Here is a 17,379-nt window from a genome sequence, read left to right as displayed (position 1 = left end):
ACACATGAGCACGCAGCCATGTAAATGCAGCTGCGTTCATCTCTCATTTGGAGAACAGCCTTCAATTCTTCACTCTTTATGATGTGGATCTCAGCATTAGCCTTTTAAGTAAGTAAGGGACCGTCTGCCTTTTCCCACAGTAGCTTTCAGCAGGATTAAAATGCACCTAATGTATTTTAAATGAATGCCAATCCACAGCAGTAAGCACAAACCCAGATGAGAGGAATTTCATTAAGTTACAATACCTTGAACACGGAAACATCCATCTCTGACCACAAGAAAGGACATTGGAAACATTTTATTGTGTGGCAGGAATGTAGACACAGACTCAGCATTAAAAGCACACTTTCATCTTCCTGCATGTTACAGCAAATGAACACGGAGCAGAAGAAGTGCGATTGCCTCCATTTGATTTACTTTGTCCTGACACGGCCCACAAGGCGGCTGATATTAATTTTCTGGCCTGTCCTTTGAAGACAGATGTTTTTGTAAACCTTTGGGGAGAGTGGCATTGTTTGGCCTAATGGACAAGAAAACGAACATTTCCTGAGATTCAATTTCCCTCATAATTGTTGGAAGGAAGCTAAATCGTCTGCTGTAAACACTGGAGCCTTTGTGCGAAGCGGGTCCCCGCGCTGTCATCCTCCACTCGCGCCTCACTGCGACTGTGCAGCGCTTAGTCACCATCACCATCATCATCATCATCATCATCATCATCGCCACCACGCTCGTCCACCTTTGTTTGTGCGTCTGTCCACCCGACCGGCGCTGCTGAGCCCCTCCTTCCTTCTGACTATGCAAAGGGACAACATGGTAGATTGCTCTGAAGGCCTGTCCATTGCCCTTGATGATAAAATGTAAATACCAAGGACATTCCCAGTTGGATTGTGGCCAAATAAATTATTCATATGTGTCTATTCAGAATGAGATTGCATGTACTAAACCACATGTACACTATGGCTAATATATACCCTTTTCTCCTTTAAAAGTAAAATCCAAGGAAAGGCAGTGGATTTGATGGATTGTAAAGACTCTTTTCCTCTTTGTGCGCTGCTCATCTCTCCTAATAGTCAGGACTGCATTCCTACCAAACCCTCATATTAGCTCACTAAAACCGTCTTTATTTTCCTTTCGATTGATGCCACACACTATGGGCAACATGATTTCCGGTACACAGTATGCTCAGTCTGCACAGTGACCGAAACACAATCTGTAACATTTTAATTACGAGACAGATCTCTCGGCTGGGAGTGTTACATACCAGCACACCTTTCATTTGAAAGAAACAGATGAATAGACAGTTGGTCTGGGACTGAAACAGAAAATAACATTGATTGGGGAGCTTTCCAGCTTGTCTTTTATTTGGCACACGTCTCTGCCTTCCTCTGTAACGCTGCCTGAGCGTTCCCGTCCTTCTGGAGATGAGATTGACTGTAGCTAATAGCTCGTTATCTGTACATTCTCCTCATTAGATTATTGTTGGGATGCTTGTAGAAACCTGGCTCAGGGCACAGCCCAATTAATATTGCCTGTATATTCATCCTATAAAATCAATGCATTGTCCATCATATCTATATCTATATATAATTATATGATGCCAAAAACACTCAACATCTTCTGCTTCCTGCTTCCAAAACCCGAGGATCTTTGACATTACTGTAATGAAAGGAGCATTTCTGAGGCTGTTTCAATCATCGGTTGCACAAAACAATCAACTTTTTTGACATTTCACAGGCTAAATTATTAACCAGTCCCATAAGGTGATAAATAATACGCTGCAGATGTATTATTTGCTGTGTTCTTCTGTTGACGTGACAGGTGGACCACACGCCGGGAACACTTCTCTTTACAGATGATCACGAGTAGCACAAGTAGCTAGCGCTAGGCTAAGCGCGTCCGCGCGGCTCGCGCGCCGCACGGGCGCACAGGTTGGACTCGTCCCAAGTCGACGGCTGTTTGAGGCGGAGGGCGGGACGACAGCTCGGAGACGGACGATGACAGATCTGCCTCGGCGCTAATGCGCACTTATCTGCCCGTTGGAGAGCTTTGTCACGGCGGTGATTTATGCCCGCAACGCTCCTTGCGCCGTGCGCGCGCACGTGCACGCCGCCGCCTCGGACGCCGCGCGCTCCCACCCCTTCCCGCCGTTATCGCTCGCTTCCACGCAGTCCGGCCCGCGAAGAACACGGCAGATTTATCTTTGGGATGAATTGGAGAGCGTCGTCCATTTCCCTCCCCTCCGCCATCGCTCTCCCATAGGAAGATTATACTGTATTGACTATATGAATGATCCTGTTTACAAGTGTACACAGACCTCTTGATTTCATAAACACAGAAGTGGCAAATAGAGCTTGTTAGACTACAAATATCACTTACTTTACAAAAAAAAAACACTGGGCTGTCTCTGTGCACTGGAGTGTTTATCTTCTTCTTCTCCGTCCTGAGCCGTCTATCTCCTTCCGTCAACTCGGGCTTAATTAAAGCCACGGCCGTTCTGCCGCTACGATATCATGTCAGGCTGCAGTCAACACACCACAAAGCCGTTTCTAGCAGAACCCAGAGAGAGGCCGGGTCCAGTTTCCGCCATCCTACACCCCTGCTCTCGTCATCTTCCCCAGCCTGACCTGGCCCTCGCCACAGCCCAAACGGTTCTGCTCCTAACTTCACATTGGCCAGACCCAGATCGCCCCCCCCCCCACCCCACCCCCCATGCCCCCCTCACCCACGCCCCTGTCGTCTCATCTCTCTACACAGCTGCATTATTTATCCGTCACCATGTTACTGTTTGGAAATCATGAAAGGGACAGTGGAAAGGGAGGAGGTGGGAGGCGTGTGTGTGTGTGTGTGGGGGGGGGGGGGTTGGACCCACGGTTTCTGTTCCGCAAATGAGCGGGCCGACTGGGGGGGAAGGAAAATAAGTGGAAGAGAGAGGAATAGGGAAGCAGCGAGGGGAAGCATTTAAAAGGCACCCTCCTTCTAGGAAATGAAATCCAGCCCCCCTTGCCTCGGCATCGTCACCGGCTTAGTGAGAAGAAGCTCCGTGGCAAAATGCGGTTTGCTCACGATTGTGGGAGGAAACTTATAGAAGTAATAGAGAGATTAATTAGGCCGAGCACCATCGGTCCAACGTCAAACCACGCAGACGGCCCGTCCCAGCCCAGATACTGAGCTGATTACTAACCACCCCCCGTGGACTAAAAGCAGCCTTTATAATTGCATATACTTCCCCCTCTTTCTTTTAAGTTTCTTCGCCTCCCTCTCCCTCGTGTATCCCGTTCCCGGCGCTCGTCTCACTTGTCAGTCAAGGTCAGGAGGTCGTCCCCATCTGATCGTGTGTCACCGCGGATTAGAATCAGAGCTTTTGTGCCATGTCATATTTCATTATGCATTTGACTCATCTCGCAGGTCAATGGGTCAGTGTGATTTGATTGGATGACAGAAATGATATAATTTGTGTTTAACCCTAGGCTGTATGAGGCCCTGAGTGGCGTACTAATGCATTTTGCAAAGACGGGGCCGGCCCTCTCCACGAGCGGCTAATTTGAAGTGGCACACTGCAGAGTTGAAGGAGAGCCAGCGCTATTGCACAACATGCTGAGGTTAGAAGAAAGGCTTTATCAAATAATAAAACCTACCTGCGCTGTACTGTACCTCTGTTCCTGTCTTTCACACACTCTCTCCTTTACAGACTAATGCACGTGTCTGCCTCCGCCTTTAATACACAGCCGCCTTTCACCAAAACTGTGTCACTGACCCTTTTCTATTCCTCTCTCTCTCTCTCTCTCTCTCTCTCTCTCGCCGTCACTGTTTCTCCTTCGCTGTCTAATAACATTTGATTTTGGCAAGAGAGGAGACTAATGGAGAAGTGCTGTCGGCAGCAACAACCACATCATTATTGCTGAACATTCAGCTGGAACACAAACAACATTTAAATAACTCCCAAATGACTGGAGAATAGAACAGATAGAATCAACCGAGTTGTTTTTCTGTAGTGGAATAACTACAGTTTTTTTTTGCATCGTCCGCCGTTCGTTCATTTGCGTCGCGTGCACACGACGAGTTCAGGACCCCGTGGTAGTAACGACATGCAGATGCTGCGCGGTGTCAGCGAGAACCCAAACCGGGTTCTCCACTAATGCGGTCGGAAAACAAACCAGCCGCCGCGAGATAGCTCAGGTTTCCCAATACTCATCTAGAGTGATTGTGATGCTGATGTTGATACTGCCGTGGGTGAGCGGGGGGGAGGGGGCGGCGCTGGGGGGGAGTGGATGCAGGGGAGGGAGCAACAAAAAAGGAGGGGGGAGGGGCAACGCGAGGAATCCGACATTTCAAATGAAGACTGTAATCAAACTTATTGCCTGACAGGGAGAATCTAGGATTATTGCGTTACACTGGCAGACGCACAGTGTTATTTGCAGAGTCCCCTCTGCCTCCTCCTGTTCACAGCGGTCGAGTCTCAGAGAGAGAGAGAGAGAGAGAGAGAGAGAGAGAGAGAGAGAGAGAGAGAGAGAGAGAGAGAGAGAGAGAGAGGGGCCGTTTTAACTTTGCTCATCGTCGCACCGTTGTCTGTTCGGCGAGGCCTGAAAAGCAGCCGCTGCTTTTGCTGAGTTACGGCCGCGTAGCAGTCGCGAAAAGACCCAGAAAAAAACAAAAAACCAGCCACCAGTCAAATGTTTTTACATTTTTAATGACTCTTCATTTATCTACCCTTTTATTGCGCTCGCTGTCAAAATCATTATTAGCGCGTAGACAATGGTCGCACTGTGTCTGAGTGACAAAACTAATTATTGTTATGAGAAGAAGTAAAAGCACAATAAACGCTCGGTGGATCTGTACGGACTCTAACAATGTTGGAAATAACAAAGGGAGTGCTGATGGAGCAGTCATCCAAACAAACGTGCATTATTCTGAGAATTGTTAGGCTCCTGTCACCCACAAATAACTGCTCCACACCAGCGGGGGCCACGTGCGCGCGACTGGTGATAGTGCACGTGCCATTTAGTCTGGGTGACGAATGAGTCACATTTTAGTCCGAGCAAAACGGAGCAATTTGCAGGTGTGTGTGTGTGTGTGTGTGTGTGTGTGTGTGTGTGTGTGTGTGTGTGTGTGTGTGCGTGCGTGTGTGCTCCTAAGTGTCTCCCCTCCCTGGTTCGGAGTCAATGAGGCTGTGTATTGGAGGCTGGCACAGCTGGTGGGAGCAGGAGACGAACATCTGGACCCTCGTGCTCTTGGTGCCATTGTTAATAAGCGGCTGCTGGGGAGCGGAGGGGAGCGGAGGGGAGCGGAGGGGAGCGGAGGAGACGGCGCTCCAGCCTCAATGAACCTCCCTGTCTCCCACCAGAGGCCAGCGCCGCGACGTACGCTTGATGCGTCGCACACGCGGCCGCAGAGACGGCTCCTACTTCACTTTACAGCCACATCCAACGTATCCTCACCACTTCTTACCCTGAGCAACGTTAACCACCCGTCTACAAGTAGCAGTTAGTGAGCCACCACTTTAGTGAGGAAATAGCTGATTTACATGGAGCCATGTCAGCTCTGGCTCTTTTCATACCTCGAAGATGCTGCATCAATAATTAACACAGCGTGTTTTGCTAATGAGGCGCAGTTCAATGGAGCATTTTCCTCCCTAATAACCCATAGATTTATTTTCAGGAGGTAAAACCAGTTCAAGGCCAACTCGCCAAGTATTTTTAAAAGAGATAGAAAATATCTGAGGCTGTGGAAAAGGCTAAACGGACACTGGCATGTGATCTAGAACGGGTGGGGGTGTTTGCTCTGCCATCGTTCTGTCCAATGGGCTGGAAGGACTACACAAACACATTAAGGTTGCCATTAGTTTCATCTGATCACCTGGGGCAACGGGGGGCTGGAGGATTTGGGGGGGGGGGGGGGGGCAGCTTGGCAGAGCCCGGGCCTTACACAAATATACAGCTGTGCATGTATACGCAGTGCCATGTTAGATGAGTATTTCAAACAGAGGGCTTTTAAACAGGGCAAACGAGTGAGGAGGGTGAGGCGGGGGGTTTCCAAATGACGGTAAAAAAAAAGGCCACAGGGAGAGAGCTTTCCATCTTTCTGCTGCCACGACAAATATGCCTGCACATCTCTTTGCTTTGTCTCCGCTCCCTGCTTCGTCAGCGAACAGCTATAGAAATATTTTGGCAGGCTTCTCTTTGTTTTCATTTTCACAAAAGATGTAGAGAGGGAACGAGAGAGAGAGAGAGAGAGAGAGAGAGAGAGGGGTGAGGGCAGATTGGAGAGGCAGTGGCTTGGAAAGGTACATGTGAAGGGATGTTCGAGGAGAAAATAGGGACATGGAGGTGTTTGAGCGAGGAGACAAGTTTTAGGTAGGTGAGAGGAGAGTGGAAACTAAAGATGAAGGTCAGAGGGGCGGCCGAAAAAGGCCAGGAGGGTCACGGAGCGAAGGGAATAGGTGAGCAAGGAGAGGAACTGGTGTGAACTAGGAGGACACGGGGAAGGAAGTGAGGAGGGGGCAAATAAAATGAAACGGGAAGATTGCGGAGACAGGTAGAAGGTGAGGCATGAAGTGGGAAAATCAATAGGAACACATAGGAGGGGGCAGGTGGAAAATTATGAAGGGGGGAGGGGGGGCTGCCACTCTGGTCCCCAGCTCCAGTCTAAACAGTAAGAGGAAGCTGTAAATCAGACTAATGTGGCCAAGCTGTAATTCAGACCAGCAGGGCCAGGGCGCTGGTGCAGGGACCCCGAACAGTGGGAGTTTACAAACCGCGGCCGCAAGTCTTTAATCAGTGCGACTATCCAAAGACGCTGTCTCCTCCAATCACCAGGCTTCCCGTCAGTCACACACGGCTGAATCTGACCAATCAGGCCCCGGCGCGGTCCTTTTTGGGCTGCTGCCAAACAGGAGAATTACTCATCTAAACTAGAACGGCGGAATGGGCCTTTAATTCAGAGCACAGAGGGATGAGGTGACGGATTTGTCAAAGGTTGGACATAAAAGACCATAGGATCATGTTCTACAATGGTTCATCAGAAACATATGGGAGGAAGATGAGAGACACAGGGGAGCTGTAGACAACGGCTGGAACACGTATCAACGTCTATTCAAACACGTCACAAACGTCCCGAAGGAAAATAAATGAAATAAAATAAAAAAAACTTTCTCTGTTTGACAGATCTGCTCTTGGCACCGGCTAATTACAATAAGAGGCCCCCCAGGGGGCCGGCGTGATCCCTGCCAGCGAGACGAGCCACGCTGTTAAAACATCATTTGAACTCCCCAAACATGTAAAACAGGCGGACAAACTTTCGAATCGCTCATTAGCAGAAGCTGCGTTCGCCGTACCTGCGCTCTATCAAAGGGGAAGGAGGGCAACGCATTAACTTAAAAAGAGAGCGGAAAATGCAAATGCGCTCCACTTTACCATCAGGCATTCAAACCCCTTCCACTCGGCCGTCCATGATGTTTTATCCATAATGTTCGGGCTTTGATGCCGGGGCCCTGGCCGCTAGCGGTGCTAGCGCTATCGCGCGCTAGCTCGGGACTAGCGGCTGGCTGGGCTGCACACACACACTGTGCATGCTAAAACCACATGCGGCGTCTTGGCAGCGGAGACGCTACAGCGGCAGCCAATCAATAAAACCTTGTTACGCTAATTGCGAGATCATAATCTCCGTTCCTACTTCTGCTGAATATCCAAGCAGTCACTCCATTAGCCGAATTATTCCCCCTTGCAGTTTCTCCGTCTCTCCCACCCCCCCCCCCCCCCCCCCCCCCCCCCCCCCCCCCTCCACCGCCAGCCTTCCATTTCCTCGTCATGTTCTTCCTTTTCGGTGACATATTTCTCTCAAACGGCAGTTCTGCTAAATGAATTCATAAGTCAGGGAGAAAGACATCAAAGCGAAGCATTGTCAAGGTAAAGTGCTGATGAAGTATGCTGCTTCTTTCACTTTGCCGAGCAGCTATGAGAAGGCATCTCCACGGCGCATTATGTTTGATCACACCGCTCTGCGCTCTGCTGTTCTGTATTATGATAAAAAAAGGCCATCTCCTCTGGAGGTGCTCATCCACGTTCCACCGTGGAGGGTTTTATGTTGGCGGAAACAAGCTGCTCATCGTCACATAGTCTTTTTTTTTTTTTTTTTTTTTTTACACCAGTGCCGTGACAATGGTCAGTGGCTACAGGGGCGGACAAAGAGCTTGTTGATACCAAGACCAGGGTCCGTGACCTTGTCATTGAATCACTAACACTTTGTCACTCCGCTGGCGGGAGGAAAGACTGGAAGGAACTGCAGAGGAGTAAGCGGGGTCAGCTACAAGGCTCATGGGAACATCGATATGACAATGGCACTGACCCCATTTCCCCGTGACTCATCACAGAACATACCTATACGAGCATCACCCGATTTGATGCAGTTTCTAGGTCAGATTCCAGCTACGCACGAATGTGCCTCGCGTTTAAAGGAATCGTTGATATTAACGCGAGCTCGATAAAATAGAGCGATTACTCTGAGAAACCGAAATGAGAGACAGCCGCGCGCCGAGAAACATACTTTTGCACAGTTCGGAGGCGGAACTGCTGACCCAAATGCATTTAAATGCAACGGGGGGTAAAGAGAGAGAAAGGGGAGCGAGAGAACGAGCAGAAGAGGGGGAGTGAGAGACAATGGGAGAGAAAAGTGAAATTATAAAGCAGCGAGCAGAGAAAATTGAGCTTTAGGCGGAACGATCTGTTGTTCTTCAGGATGGAACACACCGAGAAAAAAATAGAACCGCTGCGTATACTGTACTGTGGAACGATGAGACTAATAAAAATGGTCCCTGCAGCGTCACGGTCTCGTGTTGGTACCAGCACAAAAAATAAGCATAAACATTTATTTTCTCACTGGTTTTTACACTTCGCCACGACAGGTATCAACGCGCTGATCTCGTCGACTAAACTAAACCGACGCGGTCGCACTCGAATCCTGCTCCTAATTACGACGGAACGCGGCGCTCCGACTGTGGGCCTCGTTGTCAGTGTATGCCCACCCCTAAGGCCCTCTCTGATTCTAGCTGTCAGAGGCAAAGAGAGGCTAAAGTTGGTGAAGCGAGGAATGGAGCAAGGCACATGTCAAATATGAGGGAATCTCGAGTAAACAAAGTATAACACAGAGCAAAGCGGAATCGTCTCTCATCCCATCACCGTCGTTCACGCTATTTCCCTTTCTCTGTCTCCTGCTTCTTTGGTTCCTACCTTTATCCTCTCTCTCTCTCTCTCTCTCTCTCTGTCTCTCTCTCTCTGTCTATCTTCTGCGCCACATTTGCAGTGTTTTATCTGTCCCTTTCAAATTCAGCAAAAGAAGAACGCACGTCAGCGGGACGTGTAATCATCCAATCAGCTCTGCGGTAAAAGCGCCGAGTCAAAATGGGCGATAACGCCACGCGTGCAAACATTTTTTTTTTTTTTTTTGGACGGCGAACGATCGGCATTGGAAATTCGTCAGACCAGATCCTGGTGGAAGTCATCTCGAGCTCGCGAATCGAAACAAACTTCCTGAACGTGTTGGGGAAGCGGCACAATCAGCCCCGAGCCTCGCTCCGGGCACCGAGCCATGGTTCAACAAAGCAGAGCATTAAGAAATTAAGCGAAACAGCGAACGCGACGGGAACGGAGGACGCTACTGAACCCGTGGCTCCGTTCTAATAATTGCAGTTGACAGGGACAAATTCCCAGTTCCCCTGTGTGTCAGACGGCCTTATTCCCAAACTCCACAAATCCCCTTGTCCAAACACAACCATATGTTCCTCCAGTTGTTGCAGAGCAGCTGTGCTCGTGTATCTGGCGTTTTTCGCCGTGCGCCGACTCTCCCTCCACTCCAACTTAATAAATCCTTTGCAACGAGGCCAAAACCCACAGCGGGCGCAGCCGCCTCTGTCTGGCCGTTATCAAAGCGAAATTAGTTTGCACATAGAATGAGTGCGTGGATGAAACGCGCGCTTGGCGCCGTCGCGCCGAGGAAACAAGGTCTGGGTGGAATGTGTGTGTTTTTGCAGGTTCGGGGGCTGCGGCTTCTCCTGGCGCGCTAGCGCGTCCGGAGCCGAGAACAAAAGTGCGACGCGAAGATTCCGGTGTCACAGTTCAGGAAAATAATGAGGCAATTGTTAGTGATTAAAAGAAGCCTCGCACCAAACGCACAACAAAACGAAGGCCGAGGCGCGAATCAAAAGGTGGGTTTGGAGGAGGTCTTCATACGTTTCGTAGCTGCTGCGCATGAACACTGTGTAAAGTAGCACGCGATGGACGCTGTCGCGCCACATGCTGTAACCTCCGGCCCTCACGGCAGCTAATAAATCGAATTAAAACTTACAGACGCACCTTCAGCGTGAGCGAAATAAGATAAAAGCTTGTCTTCGGCCGCAGATGTTTTACTTAAATTGGTCTATTTGTTTGGACTTCACATTGGTTTGATTTAATTGTGCCGGCCTGGGTGCAACAGCGATATGGTCAGTGCTCCACAGTGTTTACGTCAGGTAAATATTTGAGGATTAGGTTGTGTTTATTAAAACAAGCAGGACGAGAGGCTGGAACGTAGGCAGAACAGCATCTGCAACACATTAGACTGCGTCTGAGCGCGATTCTGTGTCGCGCTACAGCGTTCGGCACTGAATCCTAACAGCGAAACCTCCAACACGGGGCGGAGAAGGAAGAGGCTACAGCACAGCTGTTAATTCAGAGGGCAGAGAGCAGGTTTCACTCACCTGGTTTGGCTGGAGGAACTCGTGGTTGTTTTCATTCATGTACATGTTGTCACCATCAAACTGCAGCAAAGAGAGAGGGAGAAAACAGTGAGGCAGCGGCCGACGCGTCATGCCAGGGACAGAAAACTGATTTTTCACTCAGCCGGTGGGTACGGGAACAGTAACACTGCAGCCTAATGACTGCGAGTCCTCGGCTTAGAGACCTTGATGCTCTGGTGGATGTCAGTAATTACAGTTCATTAGAGACATGTATAATTAGGCCCTGTCAAAGCTTGTGTAACTCACACTATTGGTCTCAGATTGCCTACAGCCTGAGACAGCGAGTGTGTGTGTGTGTGTGTGTGTGTGTGTGTGTGTGTGTGTGTGTGTGTGTGTGTGTGTGTGTGTGTGTGTGTGTGTGTGTGTGTGTGTGTGTGTGTGTGTGTGTGCGTGTGTGATTCCACGGGTGTCACAAGGCGCAGCAGAGTGATAATCACAACACAGTGAGAGCACCGCTGGGAGTCTAGTTAGTCAGCAGCCACGAGCTCAGCGGAGCCGCTTCCATTAACGCAAACTTCATTGTCTGCCGCCACGAAGGGACGGCGACGCTTTCTGTGACTAGGCCAGTTCTCCAGACTGGAAAATCACAATCAACAATCCCCCGATTACCCTGGAGATCATTTACATTAACAAACAGCCTATAGCAGGTAAACAATTTGACCCAGATGTCGATTTGCTGTTCAACAGAATTTCCACAGACCTACTTTCCATGTTTAGTTTCCGTCAGTTTTCAAGATGATTCCAGTTACACGGCAGCGTTTAGAAACTGTAGGAGGCTCATGCTCTTTGTCCAGGTTGACGTAAAATATGCAGGAGTATTTAAATGTAACATTCTATTACAAATGACCGAATCAGACAGTCTTCTGCACAGTAACCGACCCTGATTGTGCCTGACTAGTCATAAATGAAGGCATTCACCAACTACTGCTATACTGCTATATAGACTACACAGAACAGCCTTTAGCACCTTTACACAGAGAAACAAGGACAAGTGTGCAGTGTCCAGAATCCTGAAGGTGAGGAACGATGACAGTTTAAGGTCATGTGGGTGAGGACTTAATGGTGAGTATTGGAAAGTGATCGCGCTGTAGGTACGAGAGAAGAAAGACAAACCAAGCTTGAGTGGGGACAGGCAACACGAGCGAGAAGGAAACCGACAGAGAGAAAACGGGCTCCGGCGGCGGCGGCGGCGGCGGCGCTGGAGCCTGTGGTTGTTCGGGCTGTAGTGTGATTAACACCGAGGTCACAGCCAGAGGCCGCAGCTTGAAACACACAGGCGCACAACACAAACACACACAGGCGCAGACGCACTCTCCCACAGGCCCGCTCTGGCTCCCTGTCTGACACGACTTGGCACCGGCCATTTATGAGGAAACAAAACACACCTCCAGACAGCTTGTACTGGAGGAGATGAATTACCGCCGCTACTGTAAAGTGGAGTCACGAGATGGATCTGTGCCTACGCTGAACTCCTAGGGTGTTTCTCCAGTCGAGGCCAGAGCCTGAATGTGGGCCACAGTCTTTTCATGGCCGCATTTCACCACGTTCAATGAGCCGTAAGTTCCAGGGACACATTTTACGTTCTTCACGTGCGCTTTTCACCACGAGGCCCTTTTGTTTTGTTGTTTCTACCAGCGAACTCGGACGGAGTCCGTGGACATGACACCATCGACACTACAGCACAAAGGCAATTCCTGGCAACATTATTCAATTTCAAGTCACCATTCCATTTCCACATTATCATTCTGTGTCTGATGGAACTGCGACTTCTAGCCAATGATTTCTCCCTGATAGCTTTATTAGTTTGCTGCAGGAACAATCGCCGTATTCCACACAGAAAATGAAATCACTTCTCTTTATTGTCCTATGAAAACGATTTTACATGTTGTCCTAATCACATCGCGCTCAATGTGATGGCGTCCTGCATCCAGATCTGAATGAGCAGCGCAGCGAGAGCAGGGAACGACGCCGTGCCGCGTTTGCCTGCTGCGTGATGTGCAAGCAGGTGAGTGTAAAAACCTCTCTTACCTGTGAACTATTACAGGCACAATCATTTAAATGAATTTACAAACTCCAGATTTTATTTGAATAGTCTGACTCCCGTTTTAAATATTTTAAAGTGAACAACACCTATGCAGCTTCCTGCAGGGTCTGCATGCTAAACAAAGATTTATAGAGCAAGACAATTAGCCTAGCTTAGCACAAAAACAACAAATAGTCATTATAATTCTGCTAGTGCCCTTCCTTTGCTAAGCTAAGTAGCTGTGGGCTCTTTCTCTCATGTCCTCTTAACTATATTTTTATATTTTTTCAAAACTCAACCTGCTCAGAGTGAACATGCAAGACGTTGGCATATTAGAAAGAGGGAGGTTTGAACAAGAAGGGCGAGCTCTGTTTGCTTTCCTGAGGCTTTGAGGTCATTAATCATAGCGGTCAAATCTACAGCGAAACAATTGGGTAAAGGAAAACACGGACAGAGAGAGATGGGCCGATGGGCTGGAGGGAGGCGAGGGTGACGGTAGGGGGGAGGTGGAAAGCTACAGTACAGTGAGATGGAGGAGTCATGTGGAGGGGTGAAAGTGTGGAGCTCGAAAAAGGGACGGGGCCTGTGCAACTGATGCACTTGACACCAGGCTCCTGTTTGCATAGCACAAATGCAAATACATGAGAGAGACAGAGAATAAAGTGGCTGCTATAAATAGCCGCGTGTTTGTGTGGAGCCAAGCCAGTGTCAGTTTGATGCAGGAAGCGCACCACTGTCACGCAGGTCACAGAACAACTGTTGATCAGAGCTGATGCCATTAAAAATATGATTCCTACACGTGAAACTCTTTAAAAAGTGGGAAAATGAGGCAGAAGAGCAGACAGATCTAACGTGAGCTGGAACAGAATTCATCTGGATTCACCTCCTGACTGACTGCAACTGTCAAAGTATAACTATAATAATATAATATATGCAAATATAATATTGTGTTCCACTATAATTTAAATGAGCTCCATTGTTTCCGACTGTACTGACCGATTTAAATTTCCAAATTAAAAATCTTTATAATTTCACTGTATGTTCTGTTGGAGATAGATCACAATTTGTTTACTAAATAATAAACACAGCTGATATAATAAGGTCAGTGATCAGGCAGGGCATTTCCTCTCCACTCACACACAAAAGAGGATGAACAGATTTCAGATCAGTTTTGCACCAGCTCCTCATTCCCTGCTCCAGTGCTGCAAACCTGCATCAGGGCTCCATCAGGGCTGCAGAGAGCCCAGCTGTGCTCTACTGTACGCACTGAATACCAAATCACACCACGGGTAACTGCAGAAGGAATGTTTGAGAGGAAAGATGAGGCGCAGACGAGGACTTAACCCTCCTCCCGGTCTCTTTTCATGGTCGGAACACGCGCCTCCCCACTTTCACCCCAGCGTTGCTAATCGCGCGTCAGTCAATGTGCCCATGGAAAGAGGCAGCAGTCAAAATACCTGCGTCAGGACTGTGGTCATTAGAGCGTCCAGTGACTCACCGGCACACACACACACACACACACACACACACACACACACACACACACACACACACACACACACACACACACACAGACGTATATCTCTGCTGCTCCATGTGCATTTCACCTTCACATGCACACATTTTGAGCATGCGTGCATGATGCTGCTGGCTCTGCATGCGTGTCCACGTGTTTGTGTAATGCATCCTGTCCAACAATGCAAACATTCATCCCAGCGCAATAGAGATAACAACGTTAGACCTTCCATAATATTTATTTTCCCATAACAGACCTGCTCAGCCACGCCCAGCCATATAACTCCAGGCAGATGAAATATGGTCCTCATTACTTTTAAACCTCAACGCACAGAGACTAGTGAGGAGAAACAGGATTGCCCTTCTTTCTCGAATGAAAGAGGACGAAATGAATTGGAGCAGCTGAGATTTTTTTTTTTTGCATTACCATGACAAATACGGAGAAACAGTGAAGGGAGAGAGAGGGAGGGAGGGAGGGAGCACACAACGACAGACAGAAAAGGGCAAATCAGACAGAAAGACCAAAGTGTGCAAGGAAAAAAAAAAACACATCGGCTCAATTTGTGCTCGACTGTAAGCTGTGAGCTGAGAGGAGAAATAAAATAAGGCATTTAGCTGGGGATCATGTTAAACCATGCAAGTGAATGAGTCCCCAGACAAGAGAGTTCCCTCTCTCACTTATGATGGACTTAATTGCCTCGATCAGCGTTAAGATGTAGCATTCATCTCAGGTCTATTGCTCGGTTTTATCGTCTTGTCCATCACACTGGGTGTGTGTGTGTGTGTGTGTGTGTGTGTGAGTGGGGGGGGGCACTCCTTAAAATGGCACCTTCTACTGTAATAATGACACAAAGCAAAAAGAGCGAGGGAGAAGTCAAACAAAAACATCATTTATATTTAAACCTGGAACATTCTATCGAGCAGATGGCCGGTGAGACAGGGCGGGTTTGATGGGATGCTGGATGGATTACTCATGGGTTTCTGGCTCCTTCCAAGTGCACGGTCCGTCAGGCTAAAGGAACACACATCTCCCCCACCTCTGACCCGCAAATGCTCTGGGCAGGTGTAGGGTTTCAGATAGCCACACAATCGTACCATTGTGCTCCTGTTAACACAATGAAAACAAAGCTAACACATAGCTGACATTCAACCCCCCCCCCCCCCCCCCCCCCCCCCCCCCTCCACTCGGTCCAACCCCGATGCCCAACACAACTCAGGTGGAAACAGAAAGCGCTGTTTTCCTCTCCACAAATAGTCGCGAAGTTTACAGAGCGTCATGTTTTTGGAGGAACACGAAACTGACATATGATTTCATTTATCGGAGACGCGGTTCCGACCCCCCGAAAACGGGCTGCTTCTCATCACACGAGGGCCAGAGAGAGGCATGTCTGTGTGTTCCATTAAATCTATTAAATCCACTTACATTATATCATAGTCCTCACCACACAATGGAAGTCTTTCAAGGGCAGCCCCAGAGAAGACCAACAAAGGAGCCTCTCTTCCAGGGACCGGCCAAGCAATTCGAAAAGAGCCCAACACGACTGCTGCGCGTGTGAATCCTCTGCACCACGAGACCCACGTGTAGCAATTTCAGCGCGTCAGGAAACAGACAGCAACGTACCTGCGTCTCAGAAGACGGAGAGCGAGGCGAGCGCGTGGTACGAGACTGGGCCCGGAGCCGGGAAGAGGTGCCAGGCAGCGAGTGAGTCTTAATGAGAGAGTAAAAGCTTTACATACAGCACATCATTACTGGGAGCTCAGCCTCAAAGAGCGTTTTCAGGTGTCTCCTCTCGCCATTCACGAACACTGAGGTGGAACAAAACCAGCAAAACCCCAGGGTCATGTGACTAATGTCACGTTTAAGATGAATAACTCATGCGTTAAACGTTTCATACTCATATATAATAAGTAAGAAAACATAATATGCTCAGATTAAAATCTGAAGTAAGGGTTGTTCATTTAAGTCATTGAAATGATTTCTGCAATTTGAATCTTCTAAACTTAATTTTAAATAAAAAACACAAACCAGGTCCACAAATGTGTCTTTTTAACCTGACTGTGGGTCGTGAACTGAAATAGTTCCTCGTCTGCTGGACTCGACTCGTGTTTTCAAGGCAGCAGGGGAAGTTTTCCTTTCCAACTTTAACTTGTTTTACGGTGTCTGGGAGAATCTTCCTTCCACTTTTGGCCTTTTATATTTGTGCAGACAATTACACGTTTGACCTTCGAATCACAATTACTGTCTCTTCCCTCATTCTGCTGCAGGAAAGCATAACCTCCTCTGTTTAGAAATTGTTTTCCCCCAAAACCAAGCCGGTGTGCGTAAATACAGTAATTTGAAAACACACTATAGCGCACAACCATGAAAAAAAAAACATCTTTCTCTATCTGGGACCTCACTATGTATTTAAATCTAAATGCAGCATCCAGCACAGTCTACTTTTGTCAATAGGGCTCAAAATAATTCAGTGTTCTTTCATTTAGTGCCATGCTGATTCCACATCCAGACTTTGCCACTAGCATCCAGGCAGCATTTTCTATTACCAATCTAATTGCACATTCCACCCTGACAAGAGCTCATTAAACCTTAATTATACACATGTTGTTTTCTACAAACATCTCCATTTGGGTCTCTCTGCCTTGTAATTGTTCAGCAGGGACAAGCAGTTGAGATTTTGCAGATTGAGAGTGAATGAGAAACAGCAGAAAAAAAAGAGATGGGGGGGGGGGGGGGTAAAGGGAGGGAAGGGGGGTAGAAAAATACCAGATAGAGAAAGAGAGAGGGGAGTGTCTGGAAGTAGGTCATGTCTCTCCATAAACAAGGCATGGTTTCTAAAATAATATACCCATCCAGTGGAAGTAATGCCAAACAACTGAGCGAATGTGGAACTCATGTAATATTTACAGAGCACTAATACATGGATGGCAGGTCTTTTTCTCAGCACCCACCCCCCTTTTCCAGAACCAGAGGTTTCTTTTTTTCATCTAGCCTTTTTTTCTTGCCATTTGAATTTCAGAGAAAGCCAACTACACTGATATATCTGGGAGGGAGGGAGGGAGGGAGGGAGGGGAGTGG

At 48.2% G+C, this 17,379-nt stretch overlaps 1 protein-coding gene across 12 annotated transcripts in view; it reads right to left on the bottom strand.

The window, feature by feature from the left end:
* tox2 (TOX high mobility group box family member 2) overlaps nt 1-17,379 on the bottom strand; it is an 83,760-nt gene that overhangs the window by 26,500 nt on the left and 39,881 nt on the right. For 9 of the 12 annotated variants that reach the window (XM_055508928.1, XM_029149895.3, XM_055508926.1 and 6 more), the window contains one exon: nt 10,727-10,786. The exons of the other annotated variants lie outside the window; for them this stretch is intronic. In XM_055508928.1, the coding sequence (XP_055364903.1) occupies nt 10,727-10,786 (60 nt within the window). The remainder of the gene's footprint in view (nt 1-10,726; nt 10,787-17,379) is intronic. 12 annotated transcript variants of the gene reach the window in all.

This window comes from Betta splendens, chromosome 5, assembly GCF_900634795.4.
Source record: "Betta splendens chromosome 5, fBetSpl5.4, whole genome shotgun sequence".
Classification (NCBI taxonomy): Eukaryota; Metazoa; Chordata; class Actinopteri; order Anabantiformes; family Osphronemidae; genus Betta; species Betta splendens.
The sequence above is the reverse complement of the archived record's forward strand: the minus strand, read 5'-3'. Positions and strand labels throughout refer to the sequence as shown.